This window comes from Telopea speciosissima, chromosome 7 (assembly GCF_018873765.1).
Source record: "Telopea speciosissima isolate NSW1024214 ecotype Mountain lineage chromosome 7, Tspe_v1, whole genome shotgun sequence".
Lineage (NCBI taxonomy): Eukaryota > Viridiplantae > Streptophyta > Magnoliopsida > Proteales > Proteaceae > Telopea > Telopea speciosissima.
The window spans coordinates 56,894,098-56,920,603 of NC_057922.1; the positions used below are offsets into that span (position 1 = coordinate 56,894,098).

The 26,506-nt window shown below is 39.7% G+C and overlaps 1 protein-coding gene across 1 annotated transcript in view; it reads left to right on the forward strand.

Annotated features, from left to right (window-relative positions):
- The window catches only part of LOC122668135 (nuclear exosome regulator NRDE2), a 93,495-nt gene that overhangs the window by 44,121 nt on the left and 22,868 nt on the right, over window positions 1-26,506 (forward strand). Inside the window, exon 6 of the mRNA XM_043864715.1 lies at window positions 2,749-2,859. Within this exon, the coding sequence (XP_043720650.1) occupies window positions 2,749-2,859 (111 nt within the window). The remainder of the gene's footprint in view (window positions 1-2,748; window positions 2,860-26,506) is intronic.

Sequence of the window (26,506 nt, forward strand, 5' to 3'; positions counted from 1 at the left end):
CAAAAGACCCCCCACCAATGTAATTGTAAGTACCTAATTAAGAGAGAAACCACCACGACTCTCTTTCTATCCGCCAATTCTGTTCTTAAATACCTTGTTAAGCATTAGAATTCGATCACAGGAAACACAACAACAGAATGAAATAATGCAGACTATACAAGAGAGAGAGAGGGCATCAAATCAAATCTACAATGTGAAGAGGCTACAAAGATATCACCAGTCCGCATCCCCTAGGCCGGCCTCATTACATATCAAGATTCTATTTCCCTTCATAGAATTATGATGAGTAAGTAATTGGGATTTGGGAACATAAAAACAGTGATGGAGGCAAAATATTAAATATGGACTTAAATTACCAAGAGACATACCTCCCGTACATACTTCAACCGTCGTCAGAAGTTTCATAATCAATCTCTGGCTTTCGGCTTTCCAAAACTGCTTGTAGCTCCCAACCAACGTCCGAGACTTAGATTGCGCATTTGTGATACTGATAAAAAGGTAAAGGCTCCCTCCTTGTTCTTTCTTGCATTAGCCAGCCAGCCTTATAATATAAACCATTACCTTTTTCCATCACCAAATGCGCAATCAAAGTCTCCTCTGCATCGCTTCAGAGCTGCAAGGAATTTTGGACCATTAAATTATAAGCTACCACGCATAATCAAGCAGCAGTCCTAGGTACATAGAGTTGGACTCTACTCTATCTATTGCTTGTAGAAGAACGTAGAAAAGAAATAGGGGGACTCTGAGAGAGAGAGAGAGAGATGCAGGTGGAGAAGAAAAAAAAATAGGAGAGGTAAGGGAGAAAGTGTGCGTGAAAAAAAAGGAGGAAGGAGAGAAAGAAATCAGAAGGTTGTAGAGAGAGAGAGAGAGAGAGAGATATCGCGAGTTTTAGTTCTATGCTTGGGGCTCCAATGGCTGTGCCTTCAATCTCTTCAGTTCTTAGTTGTCATGGCGTCTAGGCGAACCAAGGTGGTCGAGGGGGTAAAAAACTAAGGCGACAACAACAAGGCGCCCATCCAAAAAAATGCACCTGGACGCCTAGGCATCACCTTGACAACTATGCCTCAGTTCTTCCTCTTACCCCACTCAACCACTTCATGATGTCTTTGAAGCCCAAAAAGTAGGCTTTCTATCTGCTTCAAAATGTCTTAATGCTACAAAACTTAAATTCTAAGCAATCATCTAGGGCTTTTGCTGTTCGAGAGCTTCTTTAATCCAAAGAAACACTAGAACCATAACCGCAAGAAACCACCAAAGGACCTGATACCTTTGCGGTTTGTATTGTTTGCACTTCTATTCTCCTTTATTTTTCCTAATTCAGTTAACCAACGCGATGGATGCTTCGGAAGTGACTTGGATTTTGGAGAAGTAAGAGAAGGGATACTTGGTGGTAGACTAGGGTGTAATCAAGAGGGGAAGTGGAGATGGATTCTTCCAGGTAACAAGTTAGGGTTTCGAGGAGGAGAGTGAATAAGGGTTTGGACATTTTTGGAAAGCTATGATCTAGAAGGGATCAAAGTCGCCGAAGGCAGCATAAAGGAAGCACTGGAGCCAACAAGAAGATGAGGATAAGGAAGAGAGAGGGTTAGGCTTTTTATGGTTTCAGGAGGGACTAGGGTTTCGAGGAGAGAGTTGAATTTGATGAGCGAAAGGTGCTTCGGCAGCCATCCTTGATCCCCCCCCACTTTGAAGCAGGTGGTGAAGGTGGTGGAGAGGTGCAGAAACATATCCATGTTACCAAACGAGAATCACTCCCCCGGTCAAAGTAGAAGTATGAGTTAAGATCGATACAGATAGGTCTGGACTCTTGACTTGGAATTGAGAATTAAGTCGATTTGACATTGTTGCATACCCTAGCCTATGACTTGGTTGTTTTATTCTTGAATCTTTAGGCATTCCTATGAAGTTATTTTGTAATTCTTCGTGTTTTAATTTCTTTCTTCTTAGTATTTCAGGACCGATAGTATTTTCATTTAAACCCTAATAGTTTCTCACCCTTGTGTGATTCTCTAACACAAACACCCTTTATGAACCATGTTAGCAACTCGAACTTGGTAATTCTCATATGCCTTATTTTTTAATGAATTTCAATTGTTTTTCATATCACATTAATGCTATAATTGAGTAGACTTATGTCCAAACCGAGATAAAATGAAACCCATAATACAAAAATTGCATTTTCTGCCAGATAAAAGGAATAAAAAATTGACAAAAAACAGAAATCGAGTACCCAGTGGAACTCTATCAACCAACTAAACTAATTGTGCCTTACAAATTGGCTTTCTAGTGCCAGGAGGGGCTATGGTTGGGCTTTACTCCCTTGACTCTAGGCATTTATAGAATGGATACTTATCAACCCATTGTACTGTGAATGCAATTTGTTCTTTTTAACTTGCATTTTTTTATCAAGAGTTTACTGCATAGATTGAATATCCCTTATTTGTTGTTTTCCATTTTAATATATATTGAGTTGTATTTGATATTTTACCATCCTTTAGTTCACCAACCTTTTCAGTTAAGGGGTTTAATAACCCAGTTGATCTTTTTAATTGGTTTCCGTTCCTTACTGCTGAAATTCCAGGTTCCTTCCAAGCTTACCTGTAAACCATATTAGCCGGTCTATGTTTTCTTCCAACACATTTGTAACTAGTTATTAGTGATTATGAAATACCATTTATGTTGAGTTGTAACTTCTTTCTTATCCAATTTGTTCATCTGGATATTCTGAAATTATTTTTTCTCTAACAGGATATATTACTTTGTGGAGTTTATGCACGAAGTGAGGCTGCTTTTGGGAATATTGATATCGCTAGGAAGGTATTTGACATGGCGTTGGGTTCTCTTGAAGGACTTCAGTTGGTAAGAATTATGTGCCTCTATCTTATTTATGATAATTATTACCAGCATTCCCCCCTTCCCTCTTGTTCGAGATTAAATATTGTTCCTGGGAGTTGATCAAAACTTATTAGGGTCTAGTGCCACATCCAGGAAACATTCAGAGTAGTTCCTATCTTGGTCCATGGAAAATAACACCTAAATATTCTTGGAGCTGTGACCCAACTAGCTGCTATTTCTTTGCTATTTCTTTCGGGTGCAGCTAGTTTAAATTGGTTTCCAATCAGTTGACTGTACACCATGAGATTTCACTGCAGGATTTCCATGTTTCCATTTGCAGGTCCATTTTTCTTTTTAAAATTTTTAATAACTTGAGTTTTTAAATTAAATACTTGAAAATGGATTAAAACTATAAAATATTCAGATATTCTTTAAGGGGGTGGGGTTCCCAATGCCCTAGTATGAGTCATGAGTTAGGCCCTGGGATAAATCTCTTCTGCTGGTTAGTTCATAGGGGAGAAAACAAGATAACTGGTAATGATTTTGAGATTTTAATAATATAAGCATCATAATTGTTGAGTCTGCCATGGAAACTGATAAACCTTTTTAGACCTTCAACAATGCGGTCTACCACTTTGCCAGCCACCATCAATGTCTCTGTTCTCTCCCACACTCCTTACTTCCAGGCCCTCTGCATCACTTGTCTCTCTCTGTCTCTCTCTCCTTGCAACAGGAATTGTGGCCACAAAACCCACCCTGGTTTGCAGTGGGTGCTCACCGAGCATCATGCTCACCAAACTGATGGGCATTAATAGAATGAAATAATTATAAACATTTCTTCAGCTTCTTACTGCTGCCAACTATTTCAGATAATTTTATACTCCAAATCCATCCATTGGGTTCTCGAGGGCAAAAGGGTAACTGGCACTTGTTTCTTCTTTGGTCGTTGGCAATGTCAAAATAATCGCTTCTGAGAAATTACAGTGCCATGGAGAATGTTCCGGTGCCATTCTGAGATTCTGTTGAGGTGATGATCTCAGTCCTGTGGAGAGTGCTTTCTGTATCTCTTTGCCGTTGATGATGCATAGTGCATCCAATTTCCTTTAATTCTACTACCTCTCTTGCTGTGGCAAGTCTACTCTCAACCTCTCCTATCCCTATTCTTCCTCAATCTTTCATTGACTTACAACTTTGCGGTCTAGTAATTCAACAGTCTTTGAAGGCGTAAAATGTGTCGAACATCCTATGTAATCTGGTGTGGGGAATCAAGAGGATCTTTGTACTTCTCCTAATCTGGCCCATGAGATGCAATCTACCTTTCTTTGATCCACCTTCCCGGGCAGGGAAGGGAACAAAAATAGGCGACGGATGGTGACCATGGTAGGTTCAAGGATCTTATGCAGCAGGGATAACTCTTCTGTTATGTTGCATCTCCTCTGGCAGAATAGCTGCACGCCCATCCTTCATACTGGAGCGATCTGAGAAGAACAATTAGGGTCATAGTCTATCCTTTCTACAATGCCCATAGACTAAGTGCTTCGTTTCAGATCGATTCTTTTATTCAATCTCTTCGATGTACCTTATCGGTGAAAAACCATAATATGTCCTGAAGAGTTCCTCCCAGCAGACTCTGTAAAAAGAGTGAATTGTCTATGCACTCTCCCCTGTAGGCTTTGTGTTTGTATCCCCTGGACGATTATGGGACTAAGGTTTTGAGGAGTTTGGTGGTTAGGGACAGATTGGGGCCTAATGCTGAAGGAGGGTGTCTAGTGGATCTGGGGTGGAAGCCATTAAGCCTGCTGAAATGGCTGGAGCCAAAGAAAAAAGCTACTAAAAATAGTGATTGAGGCTGTATCTGGTCTCTCTTTTCTTTTTCCCCAAGGGTTTTCACTTGGCTGTGTGGTTGGAAGGGTCTTGGTGGGGTTGTTTGTTGAATGGGTATTTCAGGTGGTATGGCATGATGTTGTATCTCCGCTAGTTGTTTGGGTCCTATGTCAGTCGTTTTCTCTGGGTGGTTTTCTCTTTCCTCTTCTTCCTGGGCTATTCCTCCATGTATAAAGATTTCCTTTTTTTAAAAATAAATTTTCATTTGGTGCCGATAAAAAAACTTTATTTCAAATTGTCACTTGGCCATCAATTTAGGATGAGAGAGAGAGACTATACCTGAGGTCTCAAAGATTCTAAATGGAGCACATTCATTTATTAAAAAATTTATTGGCTTTAAAAAGCAATACACGGAAGAAAACTGCTGGGGGGTTTTTATTCTTCTTCTGGTTGTAAGTTGACCAAAGGTCAAGATGTAAAGAATATGTAGATGTACGGCTATGACAAAGGCATGTTGGAGCCCCTTTCCTTTCTCTACTTCAGTATTTATTTGTTCCTAATTTTTAGTTTCTGTAGATTTGGAAGGAGAGTAACAGTTCCCTGTTTCATGAAATCTACATTAGTGACCAAGTCACGTGACTAAGCCAAGTTATAAAATGGGTAGCTCTTCTCATGACTTTGGTGTTCTCCTTGGAATGTGGCTTCACCCATTGGGCTCTGTTGTTTCAAAATAAAATATTTGTGGGATTTGTTACAAAAACAACACATTCATAAGAATTAAGAAAGGGAATATATTTACTGAAACGCAATAGAAAAAGTTGGAAAACAATTTCTACTTTAAAATGTCAGGATGTTGTATTCCCAAAAATACATTCCCTTTCTGGGCTATCCTCTTTCCTCTTACTTTCTTTTCTTTCTTTTTTTTTTTTTTTTTTTTTTTTTTTCATTTTCCATTACTCTCTTTTCTTATTCAATTTCTTCAAATTTTTTTTTTTTCTTGTCATCTCTCTTACTTTCCTTTCCCCTTTAAGAGGACCTCAGTTTTCTCTACTTTATTTTGAAAGGATCTATGTAGCCGACCCCATTTAGTTGGGATAAGGCTGAGTTGTTGTTGTTGTATTCCCAAAAATGTGGTGTTATCTCCATAATTGATACACTTGGCACCACAGGGATTCATTTCCCATCTTATGACTTGATTCTTTCCCTCAGTCAACCATGCCCAAATATGCTTCGTTGTCTTGCCTAACCAAAAAATGTGAAATTGTATTTCTAGATAATAATTGAGTTTCCAATACAATATTTAAAATTGAAACGGACAGAGCCTTAATTTTTATTTTTTAAGCTAAGTAACAGCCCACGGAAAGGAAACATCTTTAGAGTGCAGACTACCATGACATGACCCGATTTATGACTAGTAGAATGGTATCATATTGCTAGGCCACCTCTCCTTTAACTGCTGCCTCCACTGTTAACCTTACTTTGTTAATGATAGCTGGACTGATCCCTAATTTCTGTGCCAAACATTGGGTTGTGGATTATTTAGTTTTATGTTTGGGTCCAGTTATTCAAGTTCTATTTGTCCTCATGAATTGGATTAGTTTCTATTTTCAGCTTATCCTGTAACTTTGACTGTCCTTTGTTTCGATAGCCTTTTTTTTTTTTGGGTTCTTTCTAGGTCTGGCATACCTTTGTGTCATGAGAAAAGATATTTAATTACATTTCTAATGAAACGAAGATGTTGCAAATGCAAGTTGATATGGGAAAATTGTGGCCAGTATACTGATAAGGTATTAGTCCATGCTGGGATTTTTATTTTCAAAGTTACAGTTAGGAGTGTTGAGTTTCTATGTATACCTTGTGGGCTTCAAGTTTAATTTTTACTGCATGACATGGAAATTGAAAATTTTCTCGACCTGTATACTTACTTCCCCCCCCCCTCCCTTCATTATAAAAAGACAAGGGAATATTCAAATATGTGCCAACGGTCATCCCTCAACAAAACAAGGGTGGAGCAACCCCAGAACAGGAAAAATTAACAGAAAGTGACATCTTAGAATGGACGTCCATCCTCATTAGCTGTCCTCTGAATGACTGATCCACTGGAATGGGATATTCATCGCACGAACAAGGTTGACAAATATGTCTTGTTGAGATTTGTTATTATAGGGGCAAAACAGTCTTTATTTTTATGTTTATTTCTTGTCCTTAGTAGGGTCAATTATGTAAGGGCATACTTGTCCTTTTATGTTTTTATATTCTATTACTTTTATATAAGGGAGCAGACCTGCGGCAGATTCTTCAATTCTGTCCGCAGGTTCTCTCCTCCTTTGAGACTTGCGGAAACGTCTCTCTCTTCTCCTCTTCTTCTTCTCCTTGTTTCCATACTTTGGTCTGGTTATTAATCTCTGGTTTACTAACATGGTATCAGAGCTCTTTTAATCATATCAGAGTCCCACCCACGATTCTCTGCTGATCTCTTTCTTGCGATTCTCCCTTGTGGTGTGCAGCCACCTATAGCTGTATTTATTATGGCTTAAAGCCACTCCTTTCTGAATATTAATGGAGTGATTTCTGCTACTGTTCTTCTACTTTTCATGGCTTATTGGAGTTCCACATAACTGGTTCTTGAAGATTCTTAAATCGATGCCAGGATAAATAAAAAAAACTGAGATCAATTTTTTTTTTCTGGAGGCTTGGTTTTTGGAGTTCATCGATTCAGGTCTTCTTCCCTGTTATGTTTGCTTCTTCTGGTGGCCATTACAACCTGGAGTGACTGAGTTTGATGCTTCATCAAGGGCCTTCTACTATGCTACCAATATCCAACATCGATTTCTCAAAAAATCCCTGAGATCATTTTTTTTTTTTTTTTTTTTTTTTGTTGGGCTGGCTTCTCCAGTTTTGATATCGCTGCTGTTTGGTGCTACTCTCCTTGCTGCCGAGAGTTTTTTTTATGTGATCAGTGACTGTTGGTTTCTTAGCTTCTACCTACTTCACAATCGGTTGCTGCCCTGAGTGCCTGCCCTTATCGATTTGTGAAGGATACCTACTATGGCTGATTCGAAGACTTCTGACAACGTCAATGTTCAGATTACCTCTATCAAGTTGAAGGGGAATTCTAATTACTTATTGTGGGCACAAGCTGTCCAGGGTTTCATTATAGCTAAGGACAAGCTTAGCTACATTACCTCTCCTCCTCCAGAACCTGATTCCAAGAATTACAACACCTAGAATAAGGAAAATGCTATCATACTTATTTGGTTATGGAACAGCATGGAGCCAGATATTGCTGCCAATGTAATGTTCCACACCACGGCTAAGGGGGTGTGGGATGACCTCAAGGAATCATACTCTTAAGAGAAGAGTATGACTCGGATTTTCGAGCTCTATGAAAAATTATTTCAGTTTCAGTAGTCAGACAAATCCCTCCATTATTGCAGTGCCTTTAAGGACATGGTTGAAGAACTCAATGTTTTCCAGCCACTTACCACTAATATTGAGAAGTTGAAGGCCCAAAGGAATGAATTTTTTGTATCTAAGTTTCTGACTGGGTTGAATCCTAGCCTCAAGGCTATAAAGGGACATCTTCTTGCTAGTGAATCTGTCCCCACATTGAATGACACCTTCTCTCGATTCCAATGCATCGTATCTTATAGTTCCAAGTCTGAACCAACCCTAAGGAGAATTCAGCCTTTACTAGTACAACTAGAGGCCGTGGTTCAGGGGGAGGACGTGGTTTTGGTGGTCGAAATTCTGGTGGGCAGCATGGTGATAAAGCAGCCCGGTTATGTTCTTATTGTAGGAAGACTAATCACACTGTTGATACTTGCTGGTCCAAGCATGGGAAATCTGAATGGGTTCAAAACTTGGCCAATCATGTAGCTCCAGAAAATGGTACTAATTTTGTTACTCCTAATGATGCTAAGGTTGGTTCAAGTTTGGGAGATTCTTCTACCAACCTCCGTATTGAGATGCAACACCTCATGCGTCTAGGGATGTAAATGAATAGCCGAAATCCGTTTCTGTATCTGTGTCCGTATTTGTTTAGCACCATCCGAATCCGTCCGAAAGCTAAACGGATACGGATACGAATAGGCTATAGCTATCCGAAAAGCTATATTTACATGTAAACGGATAAAATATCCAATCCGTATCCTTGTTCGTATCCGTTTAGCACTATTCGAATTCGTTCAAAAGCTAATCGGATGCGGGTGCTGATATAGCACTATCCGAGCCGAATCCGATCCTTTTACATCCCTACTGATGCGTTGTATCAAGAGTCTAGAGGCATCTGCTTCCACTACTGGGGTATCCACTACCGCTGCCACACTGGCTCATGCAGGTACACCTACTGCTTTCTTTTTCATTTCCACACCCTGGATCATTGATTCAGGGGCTTCTGCTCATATGACTGGTAAGTCATCAATTTTTAGCTCTATTTCATCCGACTCCCATACCCCTCATGTTATTGTGGCCAACGGTTCTTCCACACCCATTACCGGTCGTGGTATTGTTTGTCTTGATTCTAATATTTCCCTTTCCTCTGTTTTACTTTTTCCCCAATTTCCTTTAAACCTTCTTTCTGTGAGTCAACTTACCAAGAATCTGAATTGTTCTGTGCCATTCTTCCCTTCTTATTGTGTTTTTCAGGACCATCACACGAGGAAGAGGATTGGTGGAGGGTGTGAACAAGATGGGCTATATTATCTGAGTAATGCTACCCCTTCTGCTTTGACTGTGGCTACCACTGTTGGTGGAGAGTCCCCTTTTGGATGGCATTGTAGGCTAGGCCATCTATCCTTATCTAGGTTAAAGATAGTTTTTCCTCAGTTTGAGACTTTGAATAAATTAGAGTGTGAGGGCTGCAAGTTGGGTAAGCATCATCGTGTTACTTATCCCTCTCGTCCTTTGCCCCATAGTACTTCTTTATTTTCATTACTGCATTCAGATGTATGGGGTCCTTGTCGGGCAAGTAATAGACATGGTTTTCGTTACTTTGCGACTTTTGTGGATGATTATTCTAGAACTACTTGGCTGTACCTTATAAAGGATAGATCAGAATTTTTTACTGTGTTTCTGAATTTTTGCAATGAAATAAAAAAAATCAATTTAATGCTTCTATAAAGGTCTTTCGGTCTGATAATGCTTTGGAATTGGTTCAATCTGAGATATCCTCTTTTTGTGTTACTAATGGAATAATTCATCAAACTAGTTGCTCCTATACTCAACAAAATTGAGTAGCAGAGGGAAAAAATAGGCACTTACTTGAAGTTGCCCAGGCCCTCATGTCGCATATGCAAGTGCACAAACATTTTTGGTGATGTAGTTCTTACTGCTTGTTTTCTGATTAACCGAATGCCATTGTCTGTTCTTGGCGACAAGTCCCCTTCCTCTGTTTTGTTTCCGGATGTTTCGAGTTTTACTTTGCCACCTCGTGTTTTTGGGTGTGCTTGTTTTGTTCATAATCGTCATTTCCATGGTGATAAATTGGACCCTCGGTCAACCAAGTGTATCTTCTTGGGTTACTCTAGGACCCTAAAGGGATATAGGTGTTATGATCTTTGTTTGAGTTAAAATAAAACCGCAAGCGTACGGGTCAATCGTAGCTACGGGTCGAACACGAGGAGATATACGCAACTCTATTTAACTAACTTAAAAGTAATGCAAAGTGAACCAAATTAAAGTGTTAAATTAAACTAATTAAACTAACGAAAATCAATGCATCCTAACTCATAAGCATCTAACAAAATTAAGGGATTAAATCGGCGTCCTAACACATGAGCATCTAACCTATCAAACTAAAGCGAATTGAAAGGAATAAAAATGCAGCCACACATACTAACCACATAAAAAGAAATAAGGGAATAAAAATGCATCCATAAACCACAACCATATAAAATTAAAATAAAAGAAATAGAGGGGGAAGAAGAAGAAGATAGAGAGAGATAGAGAGAGATAGAGGAGATGGAGATGAGATTGAGAGTTTAGATAGTAAAACCTGGATGTGCTTGCATGAATGTAATTGAAAAGCTTGAATACTTGCATAAACTTACCATGGCCTCCTCTTCTAAATCTTCAAGTCTTGTCATCAACTTAAGAACTTAGACTAGAAGGCTTAAAATCTAAACTAGAATTAAGAAATTACAACCCAATTGAAGACTTAAATTGAAATCAAAGCATAAACTAAACCTATTATAACCATTAACTAAAAATCATAAAAGCAAACTAGAACTTAGAAAAGCCAAAAATCACAAATTAGAAGGAGAAGAAGAGAAGAAATTTCACTAAGTGAATGAGCAATTTTTTACAAGAGAGGTTGGGGTATTTATAGGGGGAAGAGAGGAGAAGAGAGAAGAGGGAAGTGTAGGAGAAATATTCCCTAAGAAAGACAATATTCTCTTCTCCTTCCTCTTTTACAATGCCTTGAATCCCAAGAAGAAAAGAAAAAATAGAAAGAGGGAGAGAATAGAATATTGGTTACATAGACTTTCTATTTCTAGAAAAGTAAATTTCTAATTCTGACTTGTGCTTCCTTTTCTTTGTAGATATCTTCTCCAAGCAATAAAATCAAAGCATCTTTGATTTTTCAACCTTCCATAGATGAGAAAATATCTTTCAAAATAAATCTGTCCCAAGTGAAGTTCCAGGAGTGCCCTTGAAAAGTTGGAGGGGAGAGAGAGAGAGTGATGACTAGGATTCCACTCATAATTAATGAAATACCAAATCTGTCCTTCAAAAAAAGTGGAGCATGGGGTGGTTATATAGGCCTCACCATTGTGTTTCTTGCGAAAAATCACCCAAAATAGACCCAAATTTCGTCCAATTTGGAGTTCGGGAGCCCAAGATATCTTAAGTTGAAGTTGGACTGTCCAGAGCCCTCCAAATGGAATCTCTCGGCTAACAGAAAACCTTCTCAGAATTACGCTAAAGCCCCTTGAATCCGAACTTCCGCTTTACTTTGTCCCCAGCCGAATGTCAATAATTATAAAAAAAACCCCTGCAGACCATTTTCACGCGTCGTTACGGAAACGGCCGTAACTTCTTCGTTTCAACTCGGAATCAAGTGCCGTTTGAACCGTTGCGAAGCTGACTCAATGGGCTACGCATCCATACTATTAACATCTCTAAAGAGCTTAAAAACATTTTCTTAGCATCATCTCCTCAATTTTCGCAAGAATTCACCTAAAACCTGAAAAGTACAAGAAAGCACCGAGTAACTCTGTCCAATGTGGTAAAATGTATGCTTTATGCCCTAAGATTTCACACATAAATGTGCTCATCCGATTCCCCCACACTTGAACGTTACTTGTCCTCAAGTAAAGCAAAATAAAACTAACCTAAAGTGCAAAAAATCTTAACTCACTTTCGTAGGAATCATGGTTGCACTTAGCATGTGCAACAAGCCTTTAAACCCCTAGGTTACCCCTAGTAGACGAGTTGTGTCTCGTGAGTGTTTGTAGTGAATATACACCCAAAATTCAATTGTAAATAAATGCTGTAAATTTTAATCATGGCATAAGTGAGATAGTGCACACAGTCTCAAAGAAATACTCAACTAAAGATTAAGGAGCCAAAGGTTCCCCCACACTTGAATTTTATCACCCCACATCAATTCAAGTAACAAGCATGCATCAAGGTCAAGGGATCTCCTCATATTTTCTGAACACTACTCACCTTCAAGTAAACTACTTATAGCACCAATGGAACCAAAGACTTAGGCATTGAGTATTTTTTACCGTACTTTCTTTTCCAGGCATTAAGGCAAAAACTTTGTTTTTTTTTTTCTTTCTCAACAACAAACTCTTTTTCTACTCCACTACTGTTCTCTGAATGACATGGTGGAGCATACACCAGACACTCAAATACTTGGTAGCTTCGCTTTTTGCATGTATCCATAAGACATTGAGACATTGATGCAAGAGTTTTCTTTTTTGAGTTTCCTTCCAAGGAATTTCGATCAAGTCACCCTGCTTCATGAGGCACAGTGCCCTATCTAGTCCCAAGGAATTCCACTTTTCTTTCTGTTTCTCTCTTCTTCTTTTTTCATTTACTTTCACTTTCATGCCTTGCCACAAACAAATTGGTCTCAACTACTAGCCAAAAGATCAAAGGGGTCCATAAACACATAGAGGAATCTAACCATCAAATGAAGTAGCACTCATATTTTCAGACTCAATCCCCATCACCGGATACAAACCAACTACCGTCCTTGAAAAGGGATTTTTTATTATTTCGCATGCTAGGGCACTTAACTCCCTCTCTCTCACTTCACAATCAAAGAGACTTATGCACATAACCAAACTACCGCCACAATCAAAATTCACAAATAAAGTCCAACACACCCCCCACACTTAATTTATGCAATATCCTCATTGCATGCAGAAAAGAAAGAGTAAGGATTAGGGAGGAGAAATATACCAGGAGGTCATTCTTCAAGGTAAAGAGGCTCATAGAGATCCATGACCTCTTCTACAAGTAGAGTGGGCATCTCAATGTATGGCTTCAATCTTTGGCCATTGACCTTAAATGTAGCACCCGTACTTGAATTGAGGACTTCAATAGCCCCATGAGGATAAACTTTCTGAACAATATAGGGGCCATCCCATCTAGAACGCAGCTTACCTGGAAAGATATGCAAACGAGAATTGTATAACAAAACTTTCTGGCCTACCTTAAAAGATTTTCTCAAAATGTACCCATCATGGAAAGCCTTGGTTTTTGCCTTGTAAATCCGGGCATTCTCATATGCCTCATTCCTAAGCTCTTCCAACTCAGATAGTTGGAGCTTCCTATGGGCACCTGCAGTGGGTAGGTCAAAGTTAAGCTTCTTGATAGCCTAAAAGGCCTTGTGCTCAATCTCTACAGGTAAGTGACATGCCTTTCCATACACCAGACGGTACGGAGATTGATCAAGATCTATCTTGAAGGCTGTCCTAGGGGTCCACAAAGCATCTACCAACCGGTTAGACCAATCCTTGCGGTTTGGGTTGATGGTTTTCTCAAGAATTTGCTTTATCTGCCGATTTGAAACCTCAACCTGGCCACTAGTCTGGGGATGGTAGGGTGTGGCCAACTTATGGACGACACCATACTTTCTCATGAGGGCCTCAAAAGGCCGATTACAAAAATGCTTGCCCCGATCACTAATGATAGCCCGGGGAGTACCAAAACGGGAGAAGATGTTCTCCTTCAGAAATTTCACAACCACCTTGTGGTCATTAGTCTTACAAGTAATAGCCTCAATCCATTTGGACACATAGTCCACAGCAAGTAATATGTACAAGTTACCAAAAGAGTTAGGGAAAGGCCCCATGAAATCAATACCCCATACATCAAACACCTCAACCACCAGAATTGGGTTGAGGGGCATCATATTTCTCTTAGTAAGACGCCCTAAGGATTGGCATGAAGAACATGCCTTGCAATAAGTAAAAGCGTCTTTAAACAGACTAGGCCAATAAAATCCACACTGTAAAACCTTGGCCGCCGTCTTATTGGGCCCAAAATGGCCTCCACAAGCCTGATCATGGCAAAAAGATAAGACAGATTGTTGCTCATGATCAGGAACACATCTCCGGATTACCTGATCCGGACAAGTCTTAAAAAGATAAGGATCATCCCAAAAGAAATATTTAACCTGTGAAAAGAAACGATTCTTATCTTGGGTGGACCAATGTGCAGGTGTCACACCCGTAACCAGATAATTAACAATGTCAGCAAACCAAGGTTCACTAGACACTGCCATCAGATACTCATCAGGAAAGTTCTCGTTGACTGGAGAATCGGCAGTCAAAGAATTAGGCAGCAGGGATAGATGGTCTGCAACCAGATTTTCACACCCTTTCTTATCCCTAATTTCAAGATCAAATTCTTGCAACAAAAGGACCCACCTAATGAGACGAGCCTTGACATCTTTCTTCTGTGCAAGATATTTGATAGCTGCATGGTCAGTATAAACAATCACATGTGATCCAACCAAGTAGGGCCTAAACTTCTCTAAAGCAAACACAACAGCTAAAAATTCTTTCTCAGTGGTGGTATAATTAAGCTGTGCATCATTAAGAGTCCTACTTGCATAATAAATCACATGGGGCAATTTGTTGATTCTTTGCCCAAGAACAGCCCCTATAGCAAAATCAGAGGCATCACACATAAGCTCAAATGAAACTGTCCAAATTGGAGCTTGAATAATGGGGGCTGAAGTCAACGCTCTTTTCAATTGCTCAAAACTATCATGACACTCAAAAGAGAAATCAAATGGGCACTCCTTTGCCAAACGAGAGGTGAGAGGTCTAGCTATCTAGCTAAAATCCTTGATGAATCTTCTATAAAAACCTGCATGGCCAAGAAAAGATCTAATGTCCTTCACACTCTTGGGTGGTGGTAAATTGGCAATAAGGTCCACCTTAGATCTATCAACCTTTATCCCTTCTTTGGACACAATGTGACCAAGAACTATGCCTTGCTTCACCATGAAGTGGCACTTCTCCCAATTCAGGACCAAGTTCTTTTCTATGCATCTTTTAAGAACCAAAGAGATGATGCAAGCAATGAGAAAAGGTAGAGCCGTGAATAGAGAAATCTTCCATAAACACCTCTAGGAAGTGTTCTACCATATCAGAAAAGATACTCATCATGCACCTTTGGAATGCAGCAGGGGCATTACAAAGCCCAAAAGGCATACGCCGGTAAGCAAAGGTTCCATAAGGGCATGTGAAAGTGGTTTTGTGTTGGTCCTCTAGAGCAATAGGGATTTGGTTATAACCTGCATAACCATCAAGAAAACAATAATATTCATGACCAGCTAGTCTCTCTAACATCTGATCAATAAAAGGCAAGGGGAAGTGGTCCTTCCAAGTTGCCGCATTCAATTTCCTGTAGTCAATGCACACTCTCCATCCCGTTTGGATACGGGTTGGAATCAATTCATTATTGGCATTCTCAACTACAGTAACTCCTCCTTTCTTAGGCACAACCTGCACAGGACTCACCCATTGGCTATCAGAAATAGGATAAATGATGCCATGATCCAAGCATTTTAGGATCTCTTTCTTGATTGCCTCTTTCATCACAGGATTAGCCCTCTTTTGGGGTTCCCTAGAAGGTGTGGAACTCTCCATCAGATGTATATGATGTTGAACAATGGAGAGGCTAATACCTTTGATGTCAGACATGGTCCAACCTATGGCTTCCTTATGATCCTTTAGAAGCTTAATCAACTCTTCTTCCTGAATAGAAGTCAAATCAGAAGCAATAATAACAGGAAGGGTATGATCATGTCCTAGGAAGGCATACTTAAGGTTGGAGGGCAATGCCTTCAACTCTAATGTGGGGGGCTCAATAATAGAGGGTTTGGGAATGGAAGTGGATAGGGGTCCAAGGGGCTCCAAAGGTGGTTGGATGCTCCAGAGCTCAGATAAGGGAGTATCATCAACACCCTCCAATTCCTGCATACATTCTTGAAATCCCGAATCAAAATCAATTTCAAAGAATGTATCAATATCATCGGGAAATCCTTTAAGCATATGCACCTCTTCATCCATGTCAGGCTGCTTGCCCAACCTAAACACATTGAAGTCAACAGAAGTATTGCCAAAAGATAATTTCATGAGACCATTCCTGCAATTGATTAAAGCATTACTGGTAGCTAGGAATGGTCTACCCAATATGATTGGGATTTGGTCCTTGAAGTTGGCAGTGGGTTGGGTATCTAAAACAATAAAATCCACAGGAAAAATAAATTCCCCAACCTTCAACAGGACATCCTCAATCATTCCCTTAAAAACTTTAACCGACCAATCTGCAAGTTGAAGAGTAATTTTGGTCGGTTTCAGTTCTCCCAATCCCAGTTGTTGGTAGACATGAAAGGGTAAGAGGTTCACACTTGCACCAAAGTCCAATAAGGCATGATCAATAGTGGTATAGCCTATAGTGCAAGAGATGGTGGGGCTTCCAGGATCCTTGTGCTTGGCTGCTACTGGCTGTGAGATTAGAGAACTAATGTTAGCAGCCAAGAATGCCTTTTTGGGCACATTGGTGGTCCACTTTTGGGTGCATAAGTCTTTGAGGACTTTAGCATAAGCGGGGATCTGGGCAATAGCATCCAACAAGGGGATATGCACCTGAACCTGTTTGAACACATCCAATATCTTCTCCACAGAAGGAGACTTCTTGCTAACCAACCTATTTGGGAAAGGGGCAAGTGGGGTATAAATTCTTTCAAGGTTGGTCTTTTTAACTTCCTCAACAGAATCCTCTTTGGTTTCCTCAACCAAATCATCTGGTATATCTTTAGGTTCATCAGACGAACCTAGAACAGTAGGCACTTCAATGGCCTCTTCAGAAGGGGGAGAGTCAACAGGAGTATGAGATGGTAAAGACTGAGGTGCACTAGCCTGTTGATACTCACGGCCACTCCTTAAAGCATAAACAGCATTTACCTGTCTGGAGGGCCCTTGGTGCTGTTGGCCTTGTGCAACATTGGTTGGAGGAGCTTGGGTACCTTGCTGAATATGAACCTGATGCCTAGGATTTGGCTTAGGTTGGCTAGGTAACTTCCCTGTTTCCCTCTCATGCAGGATTGTGATAAGCTGGGTGAGTTGTTTCTCCATGTTATTGTGGCTTGTCATGAGAAGAGCTATCTTGTTGTCCATCTCATTCAGTCTTGTTGCCTCTCCTGTATTGGTAAACCCTGGGGGTTGCTGATAAGGTGCAAAGAGAGGAGGCCTAGCAGAATTAATAGAAGGTCCTGGATGAAGACGAGGGGGAAAAGGGTTAGGAGACAACTCTTGGTTTTGTGATGCAAAGTTGGGCCTTTGGACACCAACCTGGCCTTGATGGTTAAATTTGGATGGGCCTGCTTGGTTCCCTTGATCCCATGAGAAATTGGGGTGATTTCTCCATCCTGGATTGTAAGTATTGCTATATGGGTTATTTTGGTAGAGAGCACTTACATTCTCAGTGCTGGAATTGCCCACCAAGGTGTTGGGGCATTCCTCAGAAAGGTGTACAGGGGTTTGGCATCAACTGTATACCGACACATGGTTGACCTGGTTGACCGGATTAACTGGTATAGACTCTTTAAGAACTATGGACTCCAACCGTTTTATACGGCTGTCAAGTTTGGCCTCCTTGGCTGGCATAACCTCAATGAGATACCCCTTAGTGGTCCTTTCAGCCTCTTGGGAAGATTCCCACTCCCTAGTCTTATCAGCCAAGTTGGTTAAGAATGTCCATGCATCATTCTCCTCAGAAAAAGAAGTAAAGCCTGCTGGACACATAGACTCTACAAGTTGCTTGGTCTGATAATCAATACCCTCATAAATAATTTGGCATAGCTGCCACAAGTCAAAACCATGGTGAGGGCATTCTAAGAGGTCTTTGAATCTTTCCATGAATTTAGAAAAGGACTCATGTGGTTTCTGCCTGAACTGGAGGATGTCACTTTTAAGCTTATTGGTCTTGTGAAGAGGGAAGAATTTTCTCAAAAAGACAATGGTGAACTCATCCCATGTATTAATGGAGTTTGTTGGCAGTCCATAGAGCCACTTCTTGGCCTGGTTTTTCAGGGCAAAGGGTATAAACCTAAGCCTAACTACATCATCAGTCAAATTCTGGACCTTAATTAGAACACATACCTCCTCAAATTCCCTAAGGAAAATATATGCATCCTCATTAGCCATCCCATGGAAATGGGGTAGCATGCTGATGAAGTTGGTCTTGAGTTCATAGTTATTCCCTGTAACAACAGGCAGACTAATGCATGAGGGTTGTGCAGCCTTGGTGGAGTAAAACCTATCCTTAAGAGTCTTGGGTTGTTGGTCTCCCATGGTCAAAGATGGTAGAGAAGGTGGTCTTCTAATAAGACGATTACTTGAATCACGAGTCCACACCTTAGCCACCTAAACAAATATGAGGTCTCCTTTGAAAAATTAAAGAAGAAAAAAAAAATAAAAGTCTTAAGGAAAAAAGAAATACTAAAAATAAGAGGGAACCCAAGGTAGATAGTGCATCTCTATCCCTCAAAAAGCGAAACAATGGTTCAAAAGCTGTAAGGATGCCATATGGTTGACAGCAAGGGAACCCGTATAGTCTTCTATAGCCACCTACGTGCAACTCCAATATGGATTCTGATGTAGAATGGAGGTCTACTATACGTTTATGTTTCCAACACTCTCACAATGTCGCTTTCCTGTTATCAAGAGTGGTCACCTCCAAAGATAAGTCACATGTCAATCCACCCAACCAAGTCAAGATGTAGCGTCATAGGTAACTTAATCCTATGAGGGACACCAAAAGATGGAGGGTTGAAGCATATGAAGGACTTTAGATTGGGCGCACACTATTTGAAATAGAAGAGAAACAAGAAGAGGTTTTCAAAAACTGATATTTTTTTAAAAAAAAAAAAAAAGAAAAAATAATAAACTAAAACACTTCGAACTACTTAAAAATCAGATAAATAAAATGGACAATAATCTCCTCGACAACGGCGCCAAAAACTTGTTTGAGTTAAAATAAAACCCAAGCGTACGGGTCAATCGTAGCTACGGGTCGAACGCGAGGAGATATACGCCACTCTATTTAACTAACTTAAAAGTAATGCAAAGTGAACCAAATTAAAGTGTTAAATTAAACTAATTAAACTAACGAAAATCAATGCATCCTAACTCATAAGCATCTAACAAAATTAAGGGATTAAATCGGCGTCCCAACACTTGAGCATCTAACCTATCAAACTAAAGCGAATTGAAAGGAATAAAAATGCAGCCACACATACTAACCACATAAAAAGAAATAAGGGAATAAAAATGCATCCATAAACCACAACCATATAAAATTAAAATAAAAGAAATAGAGGGGGAAGAAGAAGAAGATAGAGAGAGATAGAGGAGATGGAGAATGAGATTGAGAGTTTAGATAGTAAAACCTGGATGTGCTTGCATGAATGTAATTGAAAAGCTTGAATACTTGCATAAACTTACCATGGCCTCCTCTTCTAAATCTTCAAGTCTTGTCATCAACTTAAGAACTTAGACTAGAAGGCTTAAAACCTAAACTAGAATTAAGAAATTACAACCCAATTGTAGACTTAAATTGAAATCAAAGCATAAACTAAACCTATTATAACCATTAACTAAAAATCATAAAAGCAAACTAGAACTTAGAAAAGCCAAAAAGCACAAATTAGAAGGAGAAGAAGAGAAGAAATTTCACTAAGTGAATGAGCAATTTTTTACAAGAGAGGTAGGGGGTATTTATAGGGGGAAGAGAAGAGAAGAGAAGAGAGAAGAGGGAAGTGTAGGAGAAATATTCCCTAAGAAAGACAATATTCTCTTCTCCTTCCTCTTTTACAATGCCTTGAATCCCAAGAAGAAAAGAAAAAATAGAAAGAGGGAGAGAATAGAATATTGGTTACATAGACTTCCTATTTCTAGAAAAGTAAATTTCTAATTCTGACTTGTGCTTCCTTTTCTTTGTAGATATCTTCTCCAAGCAATAAAATCAAAGCATCTTTGATTTTTCAACCTTCCATAGATGAGAAAATATCTTTTAAAATAAATCTGTCCTAAGTGAAGTTCCAGGAGTGCCCTTGAAAAGTTGGAGGGGAGAGAGAGAGAGTGATGACTAGGATTCCACTCATAATTAATGAAATGCCAAATCTGTCCTTCAAAAAACGTGGAGCATGGGGTGGTTATATAGGCCTCACCATTGTGTTCCTTGCGAAAAATCACCCAAAATAGACCCAAATTTCGTCCAATCTGGAGTTCGGGAGCCCAAGATATCTTAAGTTGAAGTTGGACTGTCCAGAGCCCTCCAAATGGAATCTCTCTGCTATTAGAAAAACTTCTCAGAATTGCGCTATAGCCCCTTGAATCCGAACTTCCGCTTTACTTTGTCCCCGGCCGACTGTCAATAATTATAAAAAAAAACCCCTGCAGACCATTTTCATGCGTCGTTACGGAAAGGGCCGTAACTTCTTCGTTTCAACTCGGAATCAAGTGTCGTTTGAACCGTTGCGAAGCTGACTCGATGGGCTACGCATTCATACTATTAACATCTCTAAAGAGCTTAAAAGCATTTTCTTAGCATCATCTCCTCCATTTTCACAAGAATTCACCTAAAACCTGAAAAGTACAAGAAAGCACCGAGTAACTCTGTCCAATGTGGTAAAATGTATGCTTTATGCCCTAAGATTTCACACATAAATGTGCTCATCAATCTTCTTACTAGGAAACAATTTGTTAGTGCTGATGTCACCTTCTTTGAAGGTACATCCTATTTTTCGGATCAGCCTACCATGTCTAGTGACCCATTAACTGTGTCTGACCTTCCTCCTATTCCCGCCATTGTTCCTTTGTCTTCTCCACTGCAGGTGTACCGGCGCAAGAGGCACTTTGGGCAGCTCCATTCAGATCAGCCTTGCCCGTCTACATCGCTTCTTGTACCTTCTTCAACTTCTGGTGGAGATCTAACCTTACCTACTTCTCCTGCCCTTCCAGTTAATCCAGATCCTAATGACTTACCAATTGCCACTCGGAAAGGTAAGCATTCATGTACTCAAAAGTCTTTAGTTGCCTATCCAATTGAGAAATTTGTCTCCTTGTCCCATCTTCCATCTTGTCCTTATAGCCTTGCTACTTCCTTATCTTCTTATACTGTGCCTCGCACTCACGCTGAGGCTCTACTATCCCTGCTTGGAAGAATGCCATGGATGTGGAAATGGATGCCTTGTTGACTCGACATACATGGGAGTTGGTGGATATACCTCCTGGTAAAGATTTGGTTAAGTGTTGGTGGGTGTACACTATTAAGTATCATTTTGATGGGTCTGTTGAGCGGCTTAAAGCCCGTTTGGTTGCTAAGGGGTCCACCCAGACCTATGGTGTTGACTACTTTAAGACCTTCTCTCCTGTGGCTAGACTAAACTTTATTCGTCTTATTATATCACTTGTTGTGAATTTTGATTGGCCTTTAGACCAGTTGGACATAAAAAATGCTTTTCTTTATGGTGATCTACTTGAAGAGGTCTATATGGAGCAACCTCCAAGGTATGTTGCTCAGGGGGAGGATAGTAGACGTGTGTGCAAGTCACACAAGGCTATTTATGGGCTGAAACAGTCCCCCCGAGTATGGTTTGAGAAGTTCAGTTCTGTTGTGACTAATTGTGGTTTTACTCGATGCTTCTCAAACCATTATGTGTTTGTTCGTCGCCAAGGAGGGAAGTTGGTGGTTCTGGTAGTTTATGTTGATGATATCATTGTGTCAGGAAATGATGACAGTGGGATCAAGGAGGTGAAAAGTTACTTACAACAACACTTTCAAACTAAAGATTTGGGTCAGCTTCACTACTTCCTTAGGATTGAGGTTATCCGAAGTAAAAAGGGAATCAGCCTGTCCCAAAGGAAATATGTTTTAGATCTCCTGATCGAAACTGGTATGCTTGCTGCAAAGCCAGTGGGCATTCCTATGGATCCTAATCACAAGTTTGGTTCTGATGATGGTGAGGGTCTTAAGGATGTGGCTTACTGAAGTCTGATTGGGAAGTTGCTATATTTGACAGTCACTAGGCCAGATATATCCTATTCGGTTTGGGTTCTCAGCCAGTTTATGCAATCCCCATGTAAATCTCATTGGGATGCAGCAGCTCGGGTTCTTCGGTACTTAAAGGGAGCCCCTGGGAACAGATTGATTTATCGGCCAAACAGACATATGGAGCTTGTTTCCTATTCTAATGCAGATTGGGCAGGTTCAGCTAGTGACTCGGTCTACTACAGGGTATTGTACATGTAGAAAACCTAGGACCTGTAACCAGTAACTTGAGAGAGAAGAGAAGATGGAAGAAGAATTGATTGTAATGCTTGAGTTATTTAATTGATAGGTAAGCCCCTCTATTTATAATAGAGGGGAAATTACAAAGTGACTAAACTATGCGATGTGGGACTAAAACCCACATAACCGACATAAACTTAATGATATAAGAAGAATAAAATTACCCCAGAAAGACCAGAATACCCCCATGGTATTCTGGATTACATATTCCAACACTCCCCCTCAAGCTGGATTATACAAATAAGAGAAGAAGGAAAATCCAGCTTGAACTAAATAAAAAAGAACTCCATAATAATGCTAATACTCCCCCTCAAGTTGGTGCATACAAGGTACTAATACCCAACTTGAACAAAATGGAAAAAAATTAAGTTGCAGCAGAATCCAACTTGACATATGAATGCATCTCCCAAATAAACCTTCAAGAACTTGAAAAAATAGATCTTCAAAACTTGGACAGACATGATCAGCAAACCGGGACTGGAATGTCTTCCAAAAAAGCAACTTTCAACGATCTTCAATAGCTATCCAGTGATGAATCTCAGATTGTCATAGTGACATAGAATCTTGAAGTAAAATAACTAGAGCAGCAAGTAGCGAAAACAAACTGAATCAGGCAGCGGAAAAAAACTATATCAACCCAATTGAAAGTCCTCAAATAGGCAACAACCAAATATCTTCAATACTCATCAATACTTCAATCTCCCCCTTACGGCAAACTCAACCCAATAACAAAGGATACCCAATGGCAATGGTGGAGAAAACTGATCTTCTATGTTTTGCACCAATGTTCTTGCAAGTTCTGCGTTCTGCAATGTCTGCAGGTGTATTGTACATAATCCCCCCTTCACGTGTAGTACACGTGGACATAACAGAGATAATGTAAGAGATAGGGCAAAAACATAATATTCCAGAATTTTCCAAGAGGTGCTAAGGGTAATTAAAAAGGAAGGAATGGCAAAATTGTAATTTACCAGAAGTTTCCAAAGGTGTTATGGGTAAATACCAAAGGGATGGGATATGAAGGGAATTAGAATTATTGAAAGGGAACGGTGTTGGAAAAAAAGGATGGCATGATTGTAATTTGGTGAAAATCCACTTTTAAATGCAATCCAAGCCAAAGGGCAGACTGGTAATAGACCAGAATTTTCAAGGGTCAATTGGGTAGTCAAATAGGGAAATGGCAGAAGTGCAAATAACACAAAGTTGAAAAAGGGATGGCATTTTGGTAAATATGGTGAACAGTAGGATTTCTTTGAAAGAAACAAAGAGGGCTGTAGGGAAAGGAGTAAATAAGTTCAAAAGGTAAGGGCAAAGCTGGAATTTGGTTGTAATCTACTTTTAAACACCATCCAAGCCAAAGGGTAAACTTGGAAGGGAAATAACTAAAAAGTATGTTGGAATTAGGGATAAAAGGAGGGGCATTTATGGAAAATGTGTAAATAAAATAAAGAAAAAGGAATCGTGAGAAAAGGGGAAAGAAAGTACCGTCTCCTACCTCTAGCACACAAACCAGAGGCGGAAAACCATATTTGATTTTCAAGGGAGTAACTCACTCGATTGGCTTCTATTTACCTTGAGATTTCAATCGATGAAACATAATCCAGGACCCATCTGATTCCCAGTAATATCAGACCTAAACAGCCAATATATTCCAAGAAGGATTGGCTGAAAGTCTGAAACAGATCTGGCGGAAAGCTTAGATTCAGATTTGATTTCTGAATTGACTATGGAAAGGAGGAGGCGGAACAAAAAATGCATCGTCAACTTCTCTTCAACCAATTCCAAGAACCAGCCACAAGAGAAAAACAAGAACCAGGGATCGATTCAAATAGGCAGCAAGCAACAGAAGAACTGCAGCAAACCAGAATTTGATTCCACAAGGAAACCTTCGATAGCAATCGAGGTAAACGGCAGCAGTGACAGTCGATGAATCGATCCAAATAAAATTTCCCACAGCAAGAATCAATACCACCAAGAAGAGACTTGATCGATCTTCAAAAAAAAGAAGAACTAGTGTGCAAAATCTCCGATCTACAATCACCCAGATGCTGGACAGAACTGATTCAAAAAACTGGGCAGAATCGATGCAATAACCTTCAATCTCCAGATGAAAGGATAAACAACAGCAATCGATTTCTGCAATAACCAAAAATCAGCAGCAGGATTTTTCAACTAGAAATCCATATCAGTAGCAGCCATCGACTCCATTGAACAATTCTTCGAACCAGGAAAGGCCAACAAACAACGGTGGAAGAAAAAAATAGAAATCGACGAGATGCAGGCACCATCGATTTCAGCTTTCTTCGATAAATGAATAAACAAGGATGAAACGAGCAGGAAACCTTAGTTCTTCTTTTCTTTCTATGAACTAGGGTTTCTCCATAAATCGGAGAACCTTGAAACGACTCTCAAAATTGCAAATCTTAGAGAGAATCAGTCACTGATTACAACAGCTTTGATACCATATAGAAAACCTAGGACTTGTAACCAATAACTTGAAAGAGAAGAGAAGATGGAAGAAGAATTGATTGTAATGCTTGAGTTATTTAATTGATAGGTAAGCCCCCGGGAAATTACAAAGTGACTAAACTAGGCAATGTAGGACTAAAACCCACATAGCCGACATAAACTTAATAATATAAGAAGAATAAAATTACCCCAGAAAGACCGGGTGGTGGTATTCTGGATTACATATTCCAACAGTACCTTTGTTGGAGGAAACCTAGTTACGTGGCGAAGCAAGAAACAGACCACTATTGCCAGGTCCAGTGCTGAAGCGAAGTATAGAGCCATGGCTCATACTACTGCAGAGTTGATGTGGATTAGGTCTCTCCTTCTTGAGATGGGGTTTCCTGTTCCGACCATGGTACAAAATTTCACGATATATCACCGAAATTTCAGTAAATTTCGGTAATTTCGACACTACCGAGACAATATGGGCTTCCGAAATGAAAAAAGTTCAAATTTCGGCGAAATTTTGGTATATTTCGGTATATTTCGTAGAAATACTGTGTATTGAGCATTATATTTCGGTACATTTAGGTATATTTCGGTAAACTTCGTAGAAATACTTTGTGTATTGAGTATTGAACTATTGACTATTATGAAGTTTATGAGTTATGACTTATGCACTTATGACTTTATGAGTTTAAACTTTAAAGTTTAAACTAAAGGCTACATTTGACTTTATTTTTGTTTCATTACTTTGTTTAAATTTCTTATTATGTCTTTTAGTACTTAAACAATATGTATTTAACTATTTTATACAACAGGGTCCGACCGTATACAGTCAATCAAGGGTGCAAACCCAAAACACCACTTTGAGTTCATTTTTTTTGCAGTATGAAGGTTTAAATGTGTTTATTTAGCTTAATAAGGGTGTCCATGAAGTATCAGGCCTAGATATGGCCAAATACCCACCGAGATGGACTTCCGAAATATTGCAGAAAAAATGCAATATTTCGGCGAAATTTCGCCAAATTTCGGATATCTCGGTAGGCCCGAGATACCGATATATCGCGAGATATAGTACTATGGTTCCAACCCCTATGAAGATGTTTTGTGACAACCAGGCAGCCATCTATATTGCTAATAATCCGGTATTTCATGAGAGGACTAAGCATATGGGTGGATTGTCACTTTGTTCAGAACGCCATCTTGAAGAAGTTTGTTGAGACTCCTTTTGTCTCCTCATCTGATCAGGTTGCTGATGGGTTCACCAAGTCCTTGTTTGCTCCTGGTTTCGGTCGTGTTGTAGCAAGCTGAGCATGGGTGATATATATGCTCCAGCTTGAGGGGGAGTGTTGAGATTTGTTATTATAGGGGCAAAACAGTCTTTATTTTTATGTTTATTTCTTGTCCTTAGTAGGGTCAATTATGTAAGGGCATACTTGTCCTTTTATGTTTTTACATTCTATTACTTTTATATAAGGGAGCAGACCTGCGGCAGATTCTTCAATTCTGTCCGCAGGTTCTCTCCTCCTTTGAGACTTGCGGAAACCTCTCTCTCTTCTCCTCTTCT